We start from the raw sequence: 26,006 nt of genomic DNA on the forward strand, positions 1-26,006 counted from the left end.
AGGTCAGGCAGCTTAGGCTGGATAATGTGGAAGTTATTTTACTCTAATTGTAGCCATATTAACAGAAAACCTTATCTCTCTAAAGTATGCACTTACCTAAAATTAGAGTAGGCCAGTTAGCTATTCTTGCCTTCAGTCCTTGATGAAATATTTCATGAAGAAACATAATTGTTTCACTATAAAAAATGGAAAACAGATGGTTTAGTTACTGTGAAGCCTTTATTTGTTAAAGAAGTCCACTTAGTCCTTAAATCCTTAATAAATACATAATATGCATGTCTCCTAGGGCCTCCAAATTGTGTGCCCAATAATAACATGGATTGTGCTAGCTCCACAAAGCACTTTATCTTTCAGACAACCTCAAAAACTCACAGAAATTCTGAACTAAGCTTCAAATATTGGAAGACAGTAAGCCCCAAATCATTGTCATATAGCTTTCTTTATCAATTTGTAATAAAAATAGCTTTCTGCTGTCAGAATGTAGCACTTCAACTTATAATCAGAAAATTCTAGTTATGATATCTTTTCTCTTCAGATTTGATTCTAGATGACAACTCAGGGAATAGGCTCTCTTTCACTAAAATGAGTCTTGAAAGAAGGAGATGGGGGGAAAAATTCATGCAAAGTTTCAACAGGACTCTACTGTAACCACTCCTAACATAACCAAGACAGAAATGTAAAAGATCTTTTGAAAAGGATGGAGCTTACACAGGATACTAAAATGAGGACTATGCATAAATAAGAAATCCAAATTTCTAAAAGGTTCAAGAAGGGTGGTTACCAAAGTAACTTTTGCTTTCTCCTCACTAGGACTAACCTAGTGAGGAATAAGCCTTTGAAGCCTTTTCTGAACTAACACATCAACACAATCAATTACAGAATTATTCATGTCAGTGACATATTTTGTTTTATTATGGGTCAAATTCTATTACAAGACACATCAGTGGGAAGTCCTTACTATTTCCAAATGGTCCATGAACAAAATAGATTTCAAACCCATCAACAAATTTCATTGGATCTGTATTAAAAACACATCCAGAATCCAGCTATTTAGAACTATCTCCATTATAATCATCCCTTGTTTAGATTATCACAGTAGCCACATATATACACACACGCAAATGCAGGTGTATTTATACATCTGTATTAATCTCCAGGTGCCATCCTGTTTCTCTGCTCCTCTTTATGGCCACCCCCTCTTGTATGAGTTTTATACCAACTCTCTCCAATTCTGAAGCCCCTTTTCTCTTAAGTCCCCTCCAATCAGGATTTGGTCCCTCATCAAAGTTACCAGTAAGTTCCACATTGTTAAACCCATGGCCAGTTCTCAATTATCATTTTATTTGACCTTTTTGATATAGCTGTTCATTCTCTCTTGCCTTTATTTCCAGGACAAGCCATTCTCCTGATCTTTATCCTACAACCCTAACTGATCTTCTTCACTCTCTTCGGATGGCTCTTCTTCACCTTCCCAACTCCTAATGTTGAAATATGCCAGGGCTCAGTCCTCGTTCCCCGTCTTTCATACATCCGTACTCACTCTGTTGGTAATCTCATTCAGACCAACAGCATTAAGTCCTATCCATACGATGTCCCAAATTTATATTTCCATTCCAGACTCTTACCCTGAACTCCAGACTAACATCCAATTCCTGCTCACTTGATTTCTCTTTTTGGATAACTAATAGCACCTCATGATTGATAGGTCCGAGAAAAAATTCTTTTATCTTTTACCCCAAACTTGTTCTTGCCTACCTCTTCCCCAGGAGCTCCATCTTTCTAGCTGTTCAGGCCAAAAATGTTGGACTTTACCTCAAAACCCACATCACACTCATTAACAGATTTTATTGGATCTATGTTAAAAATATACCCAGAATCCAACCACTTAGAATTACCCCCATTGCAATCATCTCTTGCTTAGATTATTGCAATAGCCTCCTAACAAGCCTCCCTGATACAATCATCTCTGTCCTGGTTCATTGAAATAGTCACCAAACTGATCTCCTTAAAGTCTATTCTCAATAGAGAAATTAGAGCAAGCTTTTAAAACAAGAGCCATGTCATGCTACTTTTCTCCTCAAAACCCCACCAATGTCTTCCATCTCATTTACAGTAGAAGTAGTCATCTTTGCAGTGTCCCACTGTTACCTCTCTGACATCCCCCTTTAGTCACACAGACCATGCCAGTTCCTCCAGCAAGCGAGCCAGGCCTGCTCTAGCCCCAGGCCCTTTGCAGGCAGTCTCTGCTGTCTGCATCTCTTCCCACATCAAGCCACATGGTTTGCTTCCTCCCCAACTTCAAGTCTTGCTCAAATGTTAACATATATTTGAGACCTTTCTGAACACTGGCTATAGGAAAACTATGGCACATTCACATAAAATAATATAATATACCAACTAGTTTTTTTTTTAAAGAAAGAATAATGCTCTTTAGATATCAATATAGAAAGATGACCAAGATATATCGATAAGTAAAAAAAGAAGTACATACTAAAGTACATTACCTTTTGCGTAAGAAGGAGAGATTAAGACTTGAAATTTATATTGGATTGGATCTATATCAAGAAACACTGGCACGATATTTAAGAAACTAATGAAAATGGTTATGTGCAGGAAGTGGGGAAGTGGGGAAATGGGGTAGGCAGAGACTCGATAAACATGAGACTTCTGACTGCTGTTTGATGTTTTCATGTTGTTTTGATTTTTGAAGCATATTAATGCATTATCTACTCAAAAATAAATAACTAAAATCTTACCCAAGCACCTCCTTTCCCTCTTTTCTCCTTCCCTTTATTTTTTTCCATATACTCATCACCATATACATTTTACATACATATTTTCCTTATTCACTATTCATTGTCTTCTCACATTAAAATTTAAGTTCCATGAAGGCAGGGATTGTCTGCTTTGCTCACTGATGAATCAGCAGTAAGGATACTAAAGAAGTTTACTGAGCAAATAAATGTACTAGAGATTCTCAGGTCCCCAGTCAGTTTTTGCTCTTCCTAAAATACTTCTGCATAAATTACATATAAAGACCCATGAATGACTCCATTTCTCTCAGTTTATCAAGGAGGTTATCTTCCCCAACATACACCCAAAGCCACACACACACACAATCACAAGAAAATATAGAGAAGAATATATATAGTCAAAAGGAGAAGAAAAACAGAAAACTAGATGCCAAGATTCAAGATAAAATATGTAAATTTGGACTAATAATTAAACACAAATGATGTCTTCTCATTTTCAGTACCATAAAGCCATAAAGGCCATAAAGGTGAATTTCTAATACCTATCCTTTTAAGACTAAAGTAAAAGTTCTGTTAAGAAATACAAAAGCGTTTCTCACATGACTTTTTAGCTTATGCCAAGACAAACCTGTTGAGAAAAATACTGCTGACATCATCGTGGCTGATGGGTGGCTTTTTGGAGCTGGCGGCCATCCGCAGGGGCCGGAGGAAGCCATTGACCAGTATGCAGAGCTGGTGAACATACTCTGACTCGGCCTCAACCATGGTGAACACAATCTGGTTTCTCTTCCTCATACTTTCCGCATGAGGAGAACAAATGTAATCCTGCACGATGGTCTTCCATTTCCTTCTACACAACCAGCCTCGCATGAAGCTCTGAACCTACAACAACAACAAAAAAAGGTATCTTGGGAGGTGTGAGACTGGCTTTCTTCAGGGTTTTCATCCTGTGCCAGATAAAACATAGCTCTTTTATTGATGCACTAATGGCCCCACCACTAGAATAATAATGGCAGGCTTTTCCCATATAGCAGAAAAGAGATGAAAAACAGTATTTTTCTCAACTTTACAAGTTTTTCCATAGCTTATGCTCTTTTGGCCTGCCTATATGATACCAGAATATAATAATAGTACCTATATAGTTATTAACATTTCAGGAAAGGAACAAGTCGGAGGTTTATTTTTTAACAATATAAAATTAGATTAAAAAATTTTTAATTGTGGTAAAAAAAAGTACAACATAAAATTTACCATGTTAACCATTTTAAGTGTATAGTTCAATAGTGTTAAGTAGATTTGTCATACAACAGATCTCCAGAACTTTTTATCTTGGAAAACTGAAACTCTATACCCATTGAACAACTCCCCACTTAGCCCTCAGCCCCTGAGAACCACCATTTTACTTTCTGTTTCTGTGAATTTGACTACTTTAGATGCCTCCTGTAAGTGTAATCATACATTCCTGTCTTTTTGTGACTGGCTTATTTCACATAATACAATGTCATCAAGGTTCATCCACATTGAACCATGTGCCAGGATTTCCTTCCTTTTTAAGGCTGACTATTCCATTTTATATAAGTATTACATTTGTTTATACTTTCATTGCTGATGGGTATTTGGGTCACTTCTACGTCTTACTTATTATGAATAATGCTGCAGTGAACATGGGTGTGCAAATATCTCTTCAACACCCTGCTTTCAATTCTTTTCAGTATATACCCAGCAGTAGGATTGCTAGATCATATGGTAACTCTATTTTTAATTTTTTGAGGAACGACCATACTGTTTTCCAGAGTGTTTGAACCATTTAACAATTCTGCCAACAGTTCACAAGGGTTCCAATTTCTCTACATCTTCATCAACACTTGTTATTTTCTGGGGTTTTTTTTTTTTACTTTATAGTCGTCATCCTAATGGGTGTGAGGTGATATTGCATTGTGGTTTTGGTTTGTATTTCTCTGATGCTTAGTGATGCTGAGCATCTTTTCATGTGTACATGGTTTCAAGTCCTTTGCCCATTTTTAAGTCATGTTATTTGATTTGCTGTTGTTGAGGGTTTTTTAAAATGAAGCTTAAAAAACAATTGTTAGACATCAGCTCATCTGACCCCTTCCTTTTGGAGATGAGTAAATTAAATTTCATTGTAAGTCACAGGAAAGCTGCAACCAGACTTGGCATTCTTTTACCTGCTTTGTGTAAACTGTAAGGATTCTTTTTCCTAGCCACATGGGCAAAACACTTGTTAACAATGTGCAATAGTGATTATTTTGTAAAAAGAAACATGTAATATAATTAAAAATCAACTTTGTAGAAAACATGACAGCCTCTAAAACTGATCTGAGTTTCCTAGGAAAGACTCGGAAAATAACAGGCAAATCTGAGAAACTGCACTGGCCTGTGCATTTCAGCCAACAACTATTTACCGAGCATCTTTTAAATGCCCAGGTAAATGTTGGGTGCTAAGCATACAGGTATATATTATAACCCTTAACCCAAAGGCTCTGACACTAACCTGCTGGGTCACCTTGAACTCTGATGCCCCATTTCCTCATCTATAAAATAACAGACCAAAAAAGAAACCCACAAAAAACAAAAACCAAACCCTGAAGTCCTTTATAAATATTTAAAAGTATATGATATTTATTAGGGTTTGTTATATCTAGTGGAAGATTCAACAAAGCAGGTTGCAAATTCACATATAATTGAAAACATTAAATAACTATAAAATCTCTTTTAGTATCATTACCTATCCAACACATTCCTATACTTTTTATTTTTCCATACTATTCACCCAAATGGTCTAAAGTGTGTTTTTTTTTGCAATGTTTAAAATTCTCTCATTTACCTACTAATGTTATCAGCAGACTATAAGTGTTCATACAACTGCCATACTTCAAGCAATAAAAATTAACCAGATTTTAATAAAATTATATGGGAAAAATTATATGCATATTATTTGCAGAAACCTAATGGAAAGTTTCTGTGAAATATAATCAATTTTGATCTTTGGTCTCTTGAAGTTTAAAATTATTTTGTTTACCAAGATAAGAATGGAGAAACTAATTCATTTTAAACACTCTTTTCCACACAGATATTAGGTTGATTTATGGCATAAAGGACAATAAAGTTAATTTCAAAACCTATTTAATGAGCTTAAAAATAGCTTTTTTAAATTAATTCTATTAAGAAATATTAAGGTAGAAAAAATTTTTTCATTACTTATTTTATCATTCTTCCACTTAACAGAAATATTTTAAAAAATCAGCTTAAATGGATTTGGTATTAAATAAAACCTTTCCATTTACTTGGGCAGGAATTGCCTGCTGAGCAAAAGCTGCTTCACTTACTAACAAACCAGTTTCTACAACAGAACTAAAAATTGTATTGCATTGATACCTTTGTTTACATGCAACTTCATACTATTAAAAGAAAGGTAATAGCATTAGTCTTCTAATGCAATACATAAACCAAATTCAATTAAAAAATTTTAAATTCTAAGAAAGGAATGGATTTTACGTTTTTATTTCTAGAAAACTGAAAACATTGCCATTTAGTCCTAAAAAGCATTTTTATTTCAAATTACCAATATTTAAAGTTTTGTTATAATTAAAGGGGAATAAATAATTATTGAACATAAAAAAAACAGGATAAGAAAGAAATATGAAATAAAGATTTGAAGGTGTGCATCCAAGAAAAATTCTTTAACTGTGAAGCTTTGCACATGACATTAACAAAATTGAGTATGTGATTTACACAGGATAATTAGGATTATGGAACTTAAAATCTAGATGACATAAATCAAACAGTAGATTAGAGTGAGTGCCAGTGTCTGATTAATCACAAAAGTTATACAGCAATAAATGATGGTAAGATGGAAAGATCTGATGATTATGTGGATGTTAAACAAGAAAGAAACAACAATAAAAAAAATCTGAGCAGATGTATTGATTTGCTCAGTCTTCTCACATGTTAAAGAATAATCTTTTCTAAATAAGCACTGAAGACTAAAGCTAAAAGAAATATTTTTGAAGTGTAATTTCAAATAATAGTCCCTGGCCAAATATGAAAGAAGCACAAAATCAGAGTTCAACAGCATTTAATTAACCAAAATGGAGAACACTGTTATCTTAATGTCTGGTTTTGATATCCTTCCCACAGAGTGCAAAAGGGGGTTCCCAGAACTGGAAAGAAATCTCAAGCTGAAACTTCTCCCTCCAGAGCAGCAGCCCTCACTGCTGATGAGCATGTCTGAGAGCCATTAGAAGAGAAACACCAAGGTTGTTCTCAGCTCAGGGTCAGGGCGGCAAAGACATCACTACAGAACAGACACTTGGTTGCCATGATCTCCCAAAGCTAGAAACCCTCAGCTTCCTACCTTTTTAATCTTCTTGATGTCCGGATCTTCATCTTCTTGATTACTTTGATAAGGCCGCATTCGTTCCTTGGTTTTATTAAGGGCGATAATCTGTAACACAAAATTGGTCTGTTTCATGGTTTGGGAAATAATGGATTATAGTCAATAACCCATAGAAAGTTATGCCTAGAGGGCAAATAAGATATTTACAAAATAAGATACTAGGGAAACTTTCAATTATTTTTTATGTATAATTGACCTAAAATATTATATTAGTTTCAGGTGTACAACATAATGATTCGACACTTAAATACACTATGAGATAAGCCTAGTTACCACCTGTCACCATGCAAAGTTATCACATTATTATTGAGTACATTGCCTATGCTGTCTTTACATCCCCATGACTTAATTATTTTTTATAACTGGAAGTTGACCTCCTACTCCCCTTCGCCTTTTTCGCCTATGCCCCCATTCTCCTCCCCTCTGGCAACTGCCAATTTGTTCTCTGTATTTGTGAGTCTGAGGAAACATTCACTTTTTATGTATCCCTTTTCCATCAGTGCTGAGGCAGGGGAAGAATGAACTTCATGCCAAGCCTGTTTGTATATGTTGCCAACAGAAGTGCTTATAAGAAATGACTGTGGAAAGTGTGAACTGGGATCAGCCTTAGGAGAAATGTCAGCCCAAAACTTGGCCCTGACTGCCAGTGATGACCAGGTCATTTCCTGGAGCTGAGGCACATAAGCAACCACCTTGCCCAAGGGCAGCTTCCTGTAATGCCCTGTGGTCTCCAATTACAATGACCCTCAGCAGCCTGCAGCCTTCCAAGTACACACAGTAGAGCAGACATACAGATCTCCCTGGGAAAATGGTGACGAGCCCTGGGGTTGGTCAAGTTAGCCAAGGAAAGGCAAAAAGGGAAAAGATTGAAACAGCCAGGGATCTTTTTACATCTCTAGCTCAGCTCTGTTACCTACGGGAGGCAACTTGAGACCAGGTGGCCTCTCAACTATACTTAGTAATAAAATTTACTAGGCCTCCACTCCATTGCAGGATAACAAGCAAGCACTTAAAAAGCGAAGAGACATAATTCCCCCTCTGAACTGTCTTAACATTTTGCCCTCTATACCAAATACACATCTTGCCATTTTCTGGCAATCTATATTCAGACTAAAATAGAACATAGTGAAGATATATAAGCACACACAAGTAAATACTGGGGGGCACTGCTGAGTTTCTCTCATAGAGTAAATGCCAACCTCTTTCCCTTAGCAGACACGCATCTGCTCTAGCTTAGTGTGGCAAAGAAGAACACAATAATCTTGTTTTAAATTATAGTGCCTGATATAGTCTTTTAAAATGCAGGTTTGTTAAGTTTTCTGTTGCTTTCACTCTATCAGATTTCAGGACTGAATCAGGAAGTTAGCAACACTAATGATATGGTGAACATGGTCTGCAACTTATTACTGGAGAGCAATCAGATACCAGTCAGAATCAGCCTATACCCATGCCCCGTACACTGGAGGTGATGGACACAGGCAGCAGATGGAAACCTCTCCCAGGATTCCCAGAGTATTTCTAAAGGAAGGTGTGAGGAAACAAAGAGAAAAATGTTGTCCAAGGACAATAAAAGGGACAAGAAAGTTATCTAGACTGAGGAGGCTGAACTGTTCTGTCAACAAGGACACAATTAGTAGTAGGTTTCATTCTGCCCTAGTCTTCTCTTTGAAGCTTAGAAGATGCGAATGCACCTCTAGTTAGAAAGAGGGGGAATCTGCATTCCTCTTCAGTTCTTCACCACTTCCCACAAGGAATAACAGGACAGCAAGGAAAGGCACATCCAGGCTTCTGTATATACAGACAGAGGCCCTCTGGAGAGGAGGAAAACCACCAGGGCCACAGATTCCACAACTGCCTTCTGCTCTCACTTGGCGTCAGTCATACCACCTGCAGGTGCAGGGCCTACGCAGTTCACACTCAGTGGGTCTAAGAAGAAGTGAAGGGAGGCAGGAATTCCAACTTCAGGAAAAAGGGCACCCTAGCAAATATCTTATATGTTAACTCAAACATGTTTTTCAAAATTCTAGAAGGGAGGAAGTTGGACTCAGATCTAGACAAAGTCTTTCTGAATTTGTTTTTGGTCCTTCCTCAGTTATCATTTTGGACTTTAGTTAAATCTATGGCTGACTCACAATTATTGTTACTGCAAGAGTCAATCTGAAAACAGTTAAATATTATAGTCAACTTGAATATCTGATCAGGAGCACAAGTAATTAAAAAATAATGTATCATCCTGACATCTTATTGTAGCGTATTTACCTAATCCTAACATAGATATTAGATTCATTTCTAATGTAGGTAAATAGCCCAGCCATGTACATGTTGGCAGAGGAACTAAGTTTGGGGTTAAATTTTTGCCCTGAGAGGCTTAAGTAATCATGAAGAGATGACAACAAACATGAAACAATGAGAAGGAATCGATCAAGTGGGACATACCTCTGATTTAAGCCTTTCGATTTCTGTATCTTGATCTTCAAGTTGATGCCGGAGTTGGTTAGCTGCAACTTTTTCTGTCTCTACGATCTGAACTAGATGAATGTACTTCTGCATTAACACTTCCCTCTCAATCAAAATATCTGCATAACTTAAGAGAAAATTATAGTTAATCATTAAGATATTGTTCTACTACAGTTTCATATAGAACAGCATACACTACATTTAAAAAAGAAGCCATAAACATAGTTTGTTGGCTAACTCTCTGTAAACATTAACTTTTGGCTTACATTGCTATCCTTTAATTTATAGAATTTGAATCATTACAATCTTACATATCCTTTACTAAGAGTTCATTTAATGAGGGCTATCACCCACAATTTTATCAGATGAGTGCAAAGGGAATCTATTATTTTATAAAGAAAATAGTGTATCTCCTTTAATAAAAACCGAAGTCTTTAAATTGATGGCACATACTTGGTTTCCAGAGATCATATTCAAAGTATTTCACTGAGTAAAGCCCTAGGCAATCAGAACAGACTTGCCACGAAGCTGAATGAATGCAGTGACCATCAGAACAGGCATGGCTAGAAAGAACTGTGATAACTGTACCAGTGACCACCAGCCCTACTTGATTCTCTTTAGGATCGTGATAACATTGACTTCTCTCTCTCCAACACCAACACCAGCAAAAATCACATTCTAAGAATAAGTATAGATTCTTGGGCACTAAGATCATCAGCCTAACCCTTGTCCATTTCTTCTGCCAAGTGTAGTAAAGGCAACTTATTATTGACTATGTAATTCTGTGGCGGCTGGAATTTTGCCTCCACATCTTCCTACACTATTCAGGGTGATAAAATGTATGTTCCTATACTCACATAATCTTTCCCAAATGATATGACAATAGTAATAATCAATAATAATTACTGAGTGCATAGGACATATCCTATATATTCTCATCTTGTCCTCCCAGAAACTCCAGGAGACAGGTTTTATCATCCCAATTGCACAGAGAAATAATTTGAGCCTCACAGAGGTTACACAGCTAGTAGGTGGCAGGGTCGGGATTCAAATCGAGGTCTGTCGGATCCTAAGCCCATGTTCTTAATAATAAGGTAAACTATCCCTCTAATGAGAAATAGTGCACTGGATATAAATAAGAATGTTACAGGAGACATTTTTTGAGATATCTGCCCAATCACCCACCCACTTCCCTCTTCTTTGGGAAGTTGGGCCATGGCAGCCAACTCAAGCTACAGCAATTAGACGCTTTCTCCTTGGAATCTGGGATTGTGCCTCTGACCTACTTGTTTGCACTGAGATGCTATGAACTTGGAAGCTCAGGTTACCATTGTTGGGCAGCCATAGCTGGCCATACCCATGCCAAAACAAAGAGACCCTGCTAAAAAAAGAATAAGCAGATGTTCAGGAAAACAGAGACAACAGAGATAAAAAGTCTGACACTGAAAGGTAATGGCTACCTGGTTCCCATTGGCTTCTGGTTTCTGGTTCCTTCATATCCAAATACAATTTTTACCCTAAAGGTCTGTGAGATATTGCAGTTTCCATCTAATAAATTCTCTTTAACTAGTTCAAAATTGGTTTGCATTATTTGGAACCAAAAGAGTCTTAAGACAATTCTAAAATCACAATTTTAGTTCAATTATCTCAACATCCTCAGCACTTACATCATGTGTGCTATTAGTGTTAGAAAAAAAATAGTGTCAGCAATTTCTTAAGTCACTTGTTCTAAGAAACTACCTTAAAAGAGCAAAAAGAAAGGCTGTATGAGAAAGAAGGGTTAAAAGAAGGGAAAAAAAGGAAGTAGAATCTTCATAGAAATATGTTTTTTGGAACTTAAAAGGGAGGACATAATAGAGCAAGGGAAAAGTAATTATTATAACAAAAAATTCTGTACTTTCACATAAATGTTATTAGAAATAGACCAAATTTATTACAAATAGATTAGATCAATGATAAGTAGCACAACAATACTTTATTCTCTCTTGTAAAAAGAAAAAGTCCAGTTCAGGATGTACATTTGAGCTCATTCAGACTCATTGCTGACATCTGACTCCCTTCACTCCCAAGATCCCATTGAAATGCTAGGAAAATTGTTCTGTTTAAAGAATGAAACCATTATAGCATTATAAAACAGGAAGATATGCCATCAACAGACCAGAAATTCCAGGAAGAGGAAAACCAAGTAGAATCAGAGTGGTGGGGAAATCACAATAGAGGAAACTACAGCTGCAGACACATTGCATAAGCATGACTCCCACCAAGAGTGGCCAGAGAAGCTCCAGGTCCAGAATCAACACACACGAAGTACAAAAGTAGGTAAGAAGACTACTGTAAGGGCCTTTCATTTAAACAAGTGCCTTCAGAACATCTGGCAGTTGGGTTCTTCTATTCCCATCCCCCAAAATAAAGAAGTAAAAGGCACAACTGGAAATAGTGACAATTGCTCAAGTCACAGCCCAAGATCCGCTCCCTGTAGAAAGGGAACCACCTTCCAGAAGAAGGCTCTTAAGGAGGAAGCTGGGGTCAGGGAGAACAGAGTTTGGCTTTCTACCAGACACCCATTGTAGACACAAGAGAGAACCAAAAAAGCAAAGGCTTTTTATTTTATTTTATTCACTAAGGATGTAAACCTAGCTAACAATCACATGAATAGACCTGGAAACAGATCCTTCCCCTTGAGCCTTGAGATGAGACGGCAGACCCACCCACACTCTGACTGTCACCTTGTGAGGGATCTTCAGGCAGAGGCACCCAGCTAAACCGTGTCTGGATTCTTGAGCCACAGACATTGTTGAGGATAATACATTGTTTATTGTTTTATGAATTGTGAAGTAAACTGTTAAAACAGCAATAGAGAATAAGTACAGCCCCAAATAAACAAACAGAAAAGATACTAGGGAAACAAGGCTAATTCAGGCAACAGATATTTACTATCTTCAGAGAGATACAGAAAGGATATTAAGGCCATAGAGTAAAAGGGGCTACCATGAAAAAGAAGGTAACAAGAAGAATTCTTGGAAACAAAAGATTATTCAAATTTTACAGGTCAATAAATGTGCTGACCAATGAATAAACATGGCTGAAAACTAAGTGGGGTGATTGGAGAGATAAAGAACACCGAACAAAAATAAAAAAAGATTGGAAATATTAAAGAAAAACTGAGTCACATGAAAAAAAGATCCAAGAGATCTAATATCTGTCTTATAAGAATTATAGAAGGGAAAAAACAGAGCTGTGATTGGGAAAAAAATAATTAAGAAGTGGGAGAAACTTCCCTGAATTGAACACGGCTCAGGTCAAATAGAAAGGATAATCCAAATGCCAATCAGAATAAATGAAAAAAACTTCATACCCTGACACATCCTGGTAAAATATCAGAATTCTATGGATTGAGAAAAATTACAAAAACTTCCAAAGAGAAACCACAGGTTATCTAAAGAAAGTGAGAATCAACATGACATATTTCTCCTCAGTAACCTGGGATGCTAGATCATAGAAGAGAATCAAAGAAAAAGTATTTTGAACCTAAATTTCTGTACCCAGGCACCCAAGCAACCAACCACATGCCAATTCAAGATAGAAAGTTCACTACTGACACATTAAACTCAGAATAAAAATTATAAGGAGGTTTTCCAACCAAACAAAACAGAAAACAAAGATAAAAGATGACATGTGATGCAAGAATACAAACCAGATGAAATAAAGGAAGCTAGAAAATTAGAGGTTAATACCTGCAAAATTCTCCTTCAAGGAGCAACTATTCAATTGCATATGATTACATTTCATTCTCTGTGGAGCCCAACAAGAGTCTTGATACTTTGGTACATAACATTTGTATAACCATGATATAAATGTTCCTCAGTGTTTTTTCAGAATAAACAGAATCTTAATTAAATTTAGAGAACAGAAAGTAAACATTTAAAAGTATATACATAGAGAATAAATAATAATGAAAGTAATAAAACCTCAGGGGTAGAGGATAGAAAAGAACAATAAAAACATATTAAATGTCTTAATTTACTTGTCTTTCATAGCAGAGAGTCAATACATACTGCTCAAAGTTGATAAACTAATAGAAGTTTAATTATATTATAAATTCAACCATTTTAAGAGCCAAAGAATAAGTAAGTAACAAAAACAGAGGGGACAAAGGGAAGGGAGGTAAGAGGTATCGTTCAGGTGCTAAATTCCTCATCTTAACAACAAGGAGCCAATAATACTGCCTACAATTATTAAATCAAGAAATAGACAAAAGGACTTCCTAGAATATAATATATGAATAACTGATAAATACAGGGAAAGGTTCCTACTTAAGGAAGTAAAAATTTATCAAATTTGGGCAAGAGTTTTACAAAACACTAATAATCAGACCAGTACAGATCAGGTAAAATGGGTACTCTCTACCTGAGTGAGCCATTCTAGAAGACAATATCACAATATGTATCAAGGCAGGTTAGAAAGGTCATATCCTTTTTCATAGTAATTTCATTTCTAATAACCTAACCCAAGGAAAATAAACAGACTTGCAAAGATGCACAAAGAAACAAGATATCCATTCATCAAAACATACAGGAAACTGGAAACAATCTATATATATTGCACAGATATTATATATTACATAGATATTATATATATATAAAACATGGAAGTGCTTACAAGTAGTAGTACATCTACACAATGGAATGATACAAGCCATTTATAATCATAATTTTAAAGAATGGTTAACGTAACAGACCACACCCAAGATCTACTAATAAATCAACAATAAAAACCCCCAGAAGATTAAAGTAAATATGATATGTGCATGCACACACACGTGTTCATATGCAGAGAGAGGAAATTATGTACAATCACAGATGTAAGCGGGTGGGGAGCATGGGGGAGACAGAAAGACAGGCACTCCAAGTGAGAGACACGGCAAAGCACAAAAAGGAGTTTTTCTGGGTGGAGCAATTATGAGTGATTTTTTTAATTACTTCTTTTGTGCTTTCCTGTATTTTCCAACATCTCTGTAATATTAAGTTGAAAAAAAGAAAAAACACAAATCTTAATGGCAGTTCTTCACTTGGCAGGATTATGTGATGTTTACTTCCTTCTCTATATGTGCCTGTGGCTCCATATTCACTCTTTCATTCAATATTTTTTGCATGCTGTTATATACCCAGAAACTGTTCAAACACTGGATGTGGGAGTAAACAAAATAGAAAAAAATCCATGCCTTTGTGAAGTCTACATTGTAGTAAGGAGCAAAAGACAATAAAATAAATAACAGAAATATGTAGTATGTTACCTGGTGATTAGTACCTTAAGAGGAAAAGGGGGAGAGTAGAGTAGGAAGTGGGGGAGACAGGATTACAATTTTAACTAGGGTCTGAGAGAGGGTCACTGAGCAGATGGCACTGGAGTGATGGCCTGAAAGCAAGAGCCATGCGGCTAGCTGGTGGCAGGGCGTTCCAGGCAGAGGGGACAGTGCTGGGAGTGCTGGGAGTGGTCCTGCCCTGCCTGTGGAAGGGCAAAGTGGCTGGTTGACTGGAGGAGAGTGAGAGGTGGAAGGGAAAACAGCGTTCTAAAGTATGTAGGGCCCTGCAGACCAATAAAAAGTCTCAGGTTTTCACCCTGAATGAGATTCAGAGCTTTGATCAGAGGCATGGCAAGATCTGACATTTTCACAGTACCACACATGCTGCTGTGATGGGAAAAGACAGAGGTGGGAGGCTGGAGAGCAAGAGGGGAAGAAGGGAGACTAGTCAGAGGCTCGGCAAAAAATTGAGGCAAAAGCTTTAAAGATTAGGGCAGCGCTTGGCATAGGGCCTGGCCCAAAATAGTCATTCAAATGAAAAGTCATTGTGGAATGAAAAAGTCATCTAAGATGATTTATTTTGCACAGTTTATTCCTCTTCACAAAATAATTTTCATTGCTTACAGTTTTGAAGTCATTCAATTTGTTCCTTAGCTTACTACTCTTACTGGGGTGTCCTCTCAACTTTATATCACAAAGCCTTCTTTTTGTACCCCACTAGTAAATGAATTCTGTCAAATCAACTAGAAATGCATGACGCATGGCTTCCCTTCAATGTAGGAATTTCCAGAGCACTGGTACTTCTATTTGACTGTATTTCCAATACACAGTTTATCTGATTAAATTTTCCAGTTGCCCAAGTTTACGAATTTTTGCGTAATTAATATGTATTATTTCTGTTTTGTTTTGCTATTTAGTTTAACTTTCACCAGGAAAAAAATGGTTTCCTCACTGCCAAGAGAAAATAGTAAGATTAAGCCATAAAAGTCTACATGCTGAAAGCTAAACTCGTCTGCCCAGTACCAAGAGATGGCAAGTTTGAGCTATATAAATGGGTGTAAAATATTCATGTGCAATATTTATAAGCAAAACAAAACCATCACCACCCATATAGGAGGCAAGGAAACATTCCAATAGAATTGTGAATAGTCCAGAGAACAGGCACAGTAGAAAATCATAGGCCTTAATTATTTTTATAGAAGAGTGAAAATCATATTAGCTTAGCAAGAAGTAGTTAAATGGGCCAGAACCTCATCCTCGTTACTTTGATTGAAGACATATTTGCTAATGTGATGACAGATAGATATAATTACATATATAGATATATATTACACATATATTTATATATGCCAGTGAGATATGTTTAATGAGAACTTCAGTAAAACTCAAAACTGAAACTTGATATTCCTCGTATCAGGGGGCATCCTGATGTCTTGGGGAATTGGGAAAACCCATTTCTGGATGAATAGTGCAGTTCCAATCTGAGCAATGTTTGAGCTGTGGCAGCAGGCACCCTCACCTAAGCAAGCCCGTGCCTCCCTAGCATTACTCATGGCCACAGTAGCATTACTATCATCCACTTTTTCTGGCTCTCAAATTCTCTTAAGTCAATAGCCCCACTCACTGGCTAATCAATATTTTTTAAATATCACATTAGAGTAAGGTCCTAACATTGTATCGCCACCACCCCCAATCGCCTCTCTCTCTGTTGACAGGCTCTCCTCTCCTAAGCTGTGCCCTTTGTAATGAATGGAAACTTAAGGGTCTCTGTTCAAGAGATCAGAAAGAGGAATACAATTTAAAGACCAAACACTCCTGTTCTGAACATTGCTCCTCTCCAGTTCAGTTAGCTGTTCATTAGTTAAACATTTGACTAACTTTGGGGCATGTGGGAAGTTATCAGTAATCCATTCTAAAGTACAATTAAATATAAAAAACAAGCAAAATACTGTTATAAGGAAATATAACAGAAAGTCAATAATGATAAAATTGTTACATTAGGACAAAGAAATTTTAAAGTATGCTTCTAAAAGTGAATATGTTTTAGAGTACCATATTAAAGAACTGAAGAAAATGTTTTTTTTATCACAATTGATTTGATTCTTCTTTCTAACATTTGAGACTTTTTCTTTTTTTTTAATTTTTTATTTAAGTATTATTGATATACACTCTTATGAAAGTTTCACATGAAAAAACAATGTGGTTACTACATTTACCCATATTATCAAGTCCCCACCCATGCCCCAATGTAGTCACTGTCCATCAGTGCAGCAAGATGCCACAGATCCACTGTGTGCCTATTCTCCCCGTGATCCCACACACCATGTGTACTAAACATAATACTCCTCAATCCCTTTCTCCCTCCCTCCCCACCTGCCCTCCCACAACCCTCCCCTTTGGTAACCAATAGTTCATTCTTGGAGTCTCTGAGTCTGCTGCTATTTTGTTCCTTCAGTTTTGCTTCGCTGTTATACTCCACAAATGAGGCAAATTGTTTGGTACTTGTCTTTCTCCACCTGCCTTATTTCACTGAGCATAATGCCCTCCAGCTCCATCCATGTTGTTGCAATTGGTAGGATTTGTTTCTTCCTTATGGCTGAATAGTATTCCATTGTGTATATGTACCACATCTTCTTTATCCATTCACCTACTGATGGACACTTAGGTTGCTTCCATATCTTGGCTATTGTAAAAAGTGCTATGGTAAAGATAAGGGTGCATATGTCTTTTTGAATCTGAGAAGTTCTACTCTTTGGGTAAATTCCAAGGAGTGGGATTCCCAGGTGAAATGGTATTTCTATTTTCAGTTTTTTGAGGAACCTCCATATTGCTTTCCACAATGGTTGAACTAGCTTACTTTCCCACCAGCAGTGTAGGAGGGTTCCCCTTTCTCCACATCCTCACCAGCATTTGCTGTTCTTAGTCTTTTCGATGCTGGCCATCCTTACTAGTGGGAGGTGATATCTTATTGTGGTTTTAATTTGCATTTCCCTGATAATTAGTGATGTGGATCATCTTTTCATGTGCCTGTTGGCCATCTGAATTTCTTCTTTGGAGAACTGTCTCTTCATAACCTCTGCCCATTTGTTAATCATGTTATTTGCTTTTTGGGTGTTGAGGCATGTAAGTTCTTTAAATATTTTGGATGTTAACCCTGTGTCGGATATGTCACTTATAAATATATTCTCCCATACTCTAGGATACCTATTTATTCTGTTGATGGTATCCTTTGCAATACAGAAACTTTTTACTTTGATGTAGTCCCATGAGTTCATTTTTGCTTTTGTTTCCCTTCCTTGGGGAGATGCGTTCAGGAAGAAGTTGCTCATGCTTATATTCAGGAGATGTTTGCTTATATTATCTTTGAAGAGTTTTATGGTTTCATAACTTACATTCAAGTCTTTAATCCATTTTGAGTTTACTTTTGTGTATGGTGTTAAACAATAATCCAGTTTCATTCTCTTGCATGTAGCTGTCCAGTTTTGCCAACACCAGCTGTTGAAGCTGTCATTTCCCCACTGTATGTCCATGGCTCCTTTATCATATATTAATTGACCATATATGGTTGGATTTATATCTGGGCTCTTTAGTCCATTCCATTGGTCTATGGTTCTGTTCTTGTGCCAGTACAAGATTGTCTTGATTACTGTGGCTTTGTAGTAGAGCTTCAAGTTGGGGAGCATAATCCCCCCAGCTTTGTTCTTCCTTCTCAGGATTGCTTTGGCTATTCAGGGTCTTTTGTGGTTCCATATGAATTTTAGAACGATTTTCTCCAGCTCATTGAAGAATGCTGTTGGTATTTTGGTAGGAATTGCATTGAATCTGTAGATTGCTTTAGGCAGGATGGCCATTTTGACAAGATTAATTCTTCCTATACATGTGCACGGGATGTGTTTCCATTTATTGGTATCTTCTTTAATTTCTCTCATGAGCGTCTTGTAGTTTCCAGAGTATTGGTCTTTCACTTCCTTGGTTAGGTTTATTCCTAGGTATTTTATTCTTTTTGATGCTATTGTGAATGGAATTGTTTTCCTGATTTCTCTTTCTGCTAGTTCATTGTTAGTGTATAGAAAAGCCATAGATTTCTGTGTATTAATTTTGCATCCTGCAACTTTGCTGAATTCAGATATTAGTTCTAGTAGTTTTGGAGTGGATTATTTAGGGTTTTTTACGTACAATATCATGTCATCTGCAAACAGGGACAGTTAAACTTCTTCTTTGCCTATCTGGATGTCTTTTATTTCTTTGTGTTGTCTGATTGCCATGGCTAGGACCTCCCATACTATGTTGAACAGAAGTGGGGAGAGTGGGCCTCCTTGTTCCCAATCTTAAAGGAAAAGCTTTCAGCCTCTCGCTATTAAGTATAATGTTGGCTGTGGGTTTATCATATAAAGCCTTTATTATGTTGAGGTACTTGCCCTCTATACCCATTTTATTGAGAGTTTTTATCATGAATGGATGTTGAATTTTGTCAAATGCTTTTTCAGCATCTATGGAAACGATCATGTGGTTTTTGTCCTTGTTTTTGTTGATGTGGTGGATGATGTTGATGGATTTTCTAATGTTGTACCATCCTTGCATCCATGGAATAAATCCTACTTGATCATGATGGATGATCTTTTGATGTGTTTTTGAATTTGGTTTGCAAATATTTTATTGAGTATTTTTGCATTTTTGTTCATCAGGAATATTGGTCTGTAATTTTCTTTTTTTGTGGTGTCTTTGCCTGGCTTTGGTATTAGAGTGATGCTGGCCTCATAGAATGAGATGGGAAGTATTCCTCCTTCTTCTACTCTTTGGAGAACTTTAAGGAGGATGGGTATTAGGTCTTCACTAAATGTTTGATAAAATTCAGCAGTGAAGCCATCTGGTTTAGAGGTTTTCTTCTTAGGTAGTTCTTTGATTACCAGCTCAATTTCGTTGCTTTTAATTGGTCTGTTCAGATTTTCTCTTTCTTCCTTGGTCAGCCAAGGAAGGTTGTATTTTTCTAGAAAATTGTCCATTTCTTCTAGGTTATCCAGTTTGTTAGCACATAATTTTTTCATAGCATTCTCTAATAATTCTTTGTATTTCTGTGGGGTCCAATGTGATTTTTCCGTTCTCATTTCTGATTCTGTTTATGTGAGTAGACTCTCTTTTTTTCTTGATAAGTCTGGCTAGGGGTTTATCTATTTTGTTTATTTTCTCAAAGAACCAGCTCTTGCTTTCATTGATTCTTTCTATTGTTTTATTCTTCTTGATTTTACTTATTTATGCTCTCGTCTTTATTATTTCCCTCCTCCTACTGACTTGGGGCCTCATTTGTTCTTCTTTTTCTAGATTCATTAATTGTGAGTTTAGACTGCTTATATGAGATTTTTCTTTTTTCCTGAGGTAGGTCTGTATTGCAGTATACTTTCCTCTTAACACGGTCTTGGCTGCATCCCACAGATTTTGCGGTGTTGAATTATTATTGTCATTTGTCTCCATATATTGCTTGATCTCTGTTTTTATTTGCTTATTGATCCATTGGTTATTCAGGAGCATGTTGTGAAGCCTCCATTTGTATGTGGGATTTTTCCTTTTCTTTGCGTAATTTATTTCTAGTTTCATACCTTTGTGGTCTGAGAAGCTGGTTGGTACAATTTCAATCTTTATTAATTTACTGAGGCTCTTTTTGTGGCCTAGTGTATGATGTGGCCTAGTGTATTGAAAATGTTCCATGTGCACTTGAGAAGAATGTGCATTCTGCTGCTTTTGGGTGTAGAGTTCTGTAGATGTCTGTTAGGTCCATCTGTTGTGTTGTTCAGTGCCTCTGTGTCCTTACTTATTTTCTGTCTGGTTATTCTGTCCTTTAGAGTGAGTGGAGTGTGGAAGTCTCCTAAAATGAATGCATTGTATTCTATTTCCCCTTTTAATTCAGTTAGTATTTGTTTCACGTATGTAGGTGATCCTGTGTTGGGTGCATAGATATTTATAATGGTTATACCTTCTTGCTGGATTGACCCCTTTATCATTATGTAATGTCCTTCTTTGTCTCTTGTGACTTTCTTTGTTTCGAAGTCTATTTTGTCTGATACAAGTACTGCAACTCCTGCTTTTTTCTCTCTATTAGTTGCATGAAATATCTTTTTCCATCACTTCACTTTTAGTCTGTGTATGTCTTTGGGTTTAAAGTGAGTCTCTTGCAGGCAGCATATAGATGGGTCTTGTTTTTTTATCCATTCAGTGACTCTATGTCTTTTGATTGGTGCATTCACTCCATTTACATTTAGGGTGATTATCAATAGGTATGTACTTATTGCCATTGCAGGCTTTAGATTTGTATTTACCAAAGGTTCAAGGTAAACTTCCTTCTAAGAGTCTAACTTATCTCACTTAATGTGCTATTATAAACACAATCTAAAGGTTCTTTTCTTTTTCTCCTCTTTTCTCTTCCTCCTCCATTCTTTATATATTAGGCATCATATTCTGCACTCTTTGTCTATCCCTTGATTGACTTTGGGGATAGTTAATTTAATTTTGCATTTGCTTAGTAATTAGCTGTTCTACTTTCTTTATTGTTGTTTTATTACCTCTGACCTTAGGAACACTTCTATCTATAGCAGTCCCTCCAAAATGCATTGTAGAGATGGTTTGTGGGAGGTAAATTCTCTCAGCTTTTGCTTATCTGGAAATTGTTTAATCCCTCCTTCAAATTTAAATGATAATCTTTCCCGATAAAGCAATCTTGGTTCCATGCCCTTCTGCTTTGTAGCATTAAATACATCATGACACTCCCTTCTGGCCTGTAAGGTTTCTGCTGAGAAGTCTGATGATAGCCTGATGGGCTTTCCTTTGTATGTGATCTTATCTTGTCTCTGGCTGCTTTTATTAGTCTGTCCTTAGCCTTGATCTTTGCCATTTTAATTACTATATGTCTTGGTGTCATCTTCCTTGGGTCCCTTGTGTTGGGAGATCTGTGGATGTCAATGGCCGGAGAGACTATCTCCTTCCCCAAATTGGGGGAGTTTTCAGCAATTACCTCCTCAAAGATACTTTCTATCCCTTTTTCTCTCTTCTTCTTCTTCTTCTGGTACCCCTATAATGCAAATATTGTTCCATTTGGATTGGTCACACAGTTCTCTCAATAGTCTTTCATTCTTAGAGATCCTTTTTTCTCTTTGTGCCTCAGCTTCTTTGTATTCTTCTTCTCTAGTTTCTATTTCATTTATCATCTCCTCCACCATATCTAATCTGCTTTTAATACCCTCCATTGTGCTCTTCAACAATTGGATCTCTGACCAGAATTCATCCCTGAGTTCTTGAATATCCTTCCATGCCTCCATGTAATGATTTTTATTTTGAACTCACTTTCAGGGAGAGTAATGAGGTCCATGTCATCTTTCTCAGGAGTTATATTAATTTTACTTGGAACAGGTTCCTTTGGCATTTCATATTTGTATATGGTGCCCTCTAGTGCCCAGAAGGTCTACTCTCTGAAGCTGCTCGGCCCCTAAAGCAATGTCAGGGGGTCACAGGGGAGTGGTATTTGTGCCCTGTTCCATGAGGTCTGCTCTTTTCTTCAGGTGTATGCAGTCTGGCACAGTCCTCTTTCCTGTTGCTCTTTCAGGATTAGTTATATTAATTACATTTTCATATTATATGTGGTTTTAGGAGGAAGCCTCTGTCTCACCTCTCACACTGCCATCTTTAATCTCCATAGCAGCATTGTTTATAATAGTAAACAGTGTATACAACCCAGTAAGGTTTGTCAACTGATGAATGAAAAAATACAATGCGCTATATCCATACATTATACATTATATCATTATATCCATACATGAATAGTATTCAGCCATATAAAGGAATAGAGCACTGATTATGATACAACACTGATAAACTTTGAGAACATTATGCTAAGTAAAAGAATCAGACACAAAAGCTTTTATGATTGCATTTATATGAAATGTCCAGAATGGCCAAGTCCATAGAGACAGAAAGTAGACCAGTGGTCAACTAGGGCTAGAGAAAGCAAAAAACAGTGAATGACTACTAACAGATACTGGGCTTCTTTTTTAGGTTTTGAAATGGTCTGGAATTAGATAGTGGTGATGGCTGGATAATCTTATGAACATACTAAAAACCACTAAATTGTATACTTTAAAATGGGGGATTTTATGGTATGTGAATTATATCTCAATTTTAAAAATAACAATGTTTTTAAAAGCAATGAAGCACTTGCCTTTGAAAGCAGTATCAGCATTGCATTATAATTCAAAAACTCTTTATGCCAAAAAAAACCACAAAATGCCAGCCATGTAAGTAAAAGACAAAAAAAATGGTGCAGGGGGATTTCCAATAAATACGAAATATAGACAGATAATACCTTTGTCTCACAAAGAGCTCACAGGCAAACCGATAAGAAAAACATCGAGAAAAAAATGGGGAACAGACATGAAAATTCATATAGGAAATATAGAAAATATTAACAGTACCAAAAAATAGTCAATCTCACCAGTAATGAAAGAAATACTCATTACTCCAATATACTCTTTTTTACCGATCAATATAATAAGGATTAAAAAATAATAATTCCAGCTTGTTCATGCCCCAGTGGAGAGAAACTAAACCAGTACACACATTTCTGAAAAGCAATTTGGTATTACATCAGAACCAGGGGACAGAGATAAGCAGAACAGATTTGTGTTGAAGGAATTCAAGCTGACAGAGAGAAACAGGCATAAACAAATCAATGCAATAATCTTGCAGGTGCTTTGAGGGAAATAAGAGGTTACAATGGGGGCTCAAAGAAGGAATGGCCAATTCTTCCTACATGGGAAGGAAAAAAAACAGGAAAGATGATGCCAGTGACTGAAAGCTGAGTCTTGAAAGATGAGTTGGTATTAGTCAGACTGGAGGGGACATCCCAGCACATTAGAATTCCTGTATGTGGTGCAACAGCTGGAATCCAGGATATGAGGGCGGGTGTAGTGTGGGAATTCACAAAGGTCCACTCAGGAGGGGCTATCACTTGGACTGGTTCACTGTACCCCACAACTTAGTAGGGATATAATAAATATCAGTTAAATGAAGGTATCTTTTTTTCTTAAAAACAACATAGGGGACCATTATTATCTTGCTACCCTTGCATCTATTTAAAACTTTTTAAGAAGTAAATTAAATATAATTACTAAGATAACTAAAGAAAACCCTGGAGTTCTCCCAGCAGATCAGCTATTTTTTTCAGGAAGGGCACTCTGCTAACTGTGCAGAGGATGGATTAGGAGGCACACTTAGAAGAGGCACAGGTGAGGCAACTGAGCAACAGGCCAGGCAACTGCTGTCAACATGCAGAGAAATGGAGACCGGATGTTCCAGGGGTCAGATCCACAGTGGCAACTGAATGGATGTGGGGAGTGAGGAAAGTGCAGGATGCATCCTATTGGCTTGGGTGACTCAGTGTGTAGGGGTCTATTACCTAGTTAGGAGGATGTGAATAAGAACCCACTAGGAGACAAATGAGTTTGTTTTTGGACTTGCTCAGTTCCAAGTACCTCTGAGCACTAGGGAGAAACTTAGATAGTTCAATATAGAACAATGCATAGCTATGGGTTTATACACATATTGGAGATGATTGTATGTTGGTGGTTAAGGGCATAGGTTTTGGAGTCAGCGTGACCTGGATCTGAATTCCAGCTCTGCCACTTAGTAGTCTGGGGGCCTTCAGGTTTTTTCATCTAAGACCTCAGATCACCGGGAATAGCACCACCTACGTCATGAGATGATGTGGCTGTTAAATGAAATGAGTGCATGGTGCACTTAGCACGGCGCCCAGAGTAGTGAAAGAACCGAGAGAGGGCAGCTCTCTTCATGCGGTGGAGGCCTCCGAGTAGATGCCAACCAAGGAGCGAGGAGGCACAGGGCAGAGCCAGCAGAGCTGCACCGTGAAAGAAGGGGAGACCGTGGTGGGCAGAGAAGGAGGATGAGAAGAAATGAGCAAAGGAGCAAAGGGAGAGTCAGGAAAGAGGGATGTCATAGAAGCAAAAGGGAAGAGAATTTCAAGAGAAGATTTAGGTGTGAATATGCTGATGTTAAAAAGAAACTCCTCCGTGGTGGGAACAAGTGGCAGTAACAGCACCAGGAAGACATCGTGGGCATTGGGCAGCAGCAGACTAACAAGCCCTGTGACATAACAGCCGAACATGGACTAAAAACCAGGGGATCAGAACCACGTGTACACAGCTGGATGTATGTATATACACATTTAAAGGAATACACATATGTGAGAAAAGTGGACAAAAATGAGTAACAGGTGATGATAATACGTACTGGACACAGAACTCTGACACTGAGCTGGACCAAAATGACTATTACAGTGCCTGACACATAGTAGGTATTCAGTAAATAATATAAGCCCCTTTCTTGCACTGCTATCCCAAAGAAGGGATGCCACCCCAACTCCAGTTTCCTAGAGAACTGATTGATATTAAGTAGCATCAGCCTTGTCTACTTACCAGTTACTAGGGGAAAATCGAATTGTTTAGTAAAGGTGTTCATTATGTACCCCACTGTGCTATCTACCTATTCTTAATTAATTCCTTTAAAAAAAAAAACCTCCAAATTAGTGTGAAAAGAAGGTTGAGGTAATGTGAATAGTAAGTAAAAGAGTATGTAATAAAAAAAAAACCTATTCACATATCTATCCATCTATCTAACTATACATATGCAAATAAGTAGAAAAACTAAACATCAGCTTGTTACCAGTAAATAGTTTTGTGAAAATGAATGGGGAATGGAGGGGGTGGGGAGCTAGGATATGAATTGAAACTATAACTTTATACTGTCTATACTTTTGCATGGTTTTAATTTTCTTTTTTTTTAGAGAGCACTTGCATTTATGTATTACTTGTGCAATTCAAGAGTAAGTATTAAATATAAACAGAAAGTTGAAGTTATATAAGAAAGAAAAGATTTGAAAAGTGATGGTTAGTTCAGGTGACAACAGTTTCAGAGCTGTAGGGACACACACGCATCACAAAGGGCTGGAAAAGAAGCGGGCGCTGCGGACAGAGGGAGGCCACCCAGACCACCTCTCCAAGCAGCCTGGCTGCACACG

General features: G+C 37.2%; 1 protein-coding gene across 3 annotated transcripts in view; it reads right to left on the minus strand.

The window, feature by feature from the left end:
* Positions 1 to 26,006, minus strand: part of RASGRF2 (Ras protein specific guanine nucleotide releasing factor 2) — a 214,684-nt gene that overhangs the window by 124,906 nt on the left and 63,772 nt on the right. For 2 of the 3 annotated variants that reach the window (XM_036999810.2, XM_036999829.2), the window contains exons 3-6: positions 9,607 to 9,754; positions 7,129 to 7,218; positions 3,382 to 3,635; positions 97 to 176 (exon numbers count right to left, since the gene is read on the minus strand). In XM_036999810.2, coding sequence (XP_036855705.2) covers positions 97 to 176; positions 3,382 to 3,635; positions 7,129 to 7,218; positions 9,607 to 9,754 — 572 coding nt within the window. The remainder of the gene's footprint in view (positions 1 to 96; positions 177 to 3,381; positions 3,636 to 7,128; positions 7,219 to 9,606; positions 9,755 to 26,006) is intronic. The other variant, XM_036999818.2, reaches the window with a different exon arrangement.

Source organism: Manis javanica, chromosome 1, assembly GCF_040802235.1.
Source record: "Manis javanica isolate MJ-LG chromosome 1, MJ_LKY, whole genome shotgun sequence".
In the NCBI taxonomy this organism is placed as follows: Eukaryota; Metazoa; Chordata; class Mammalia; order Pholidota; family Manidae; genus Manis; species Manis javanica.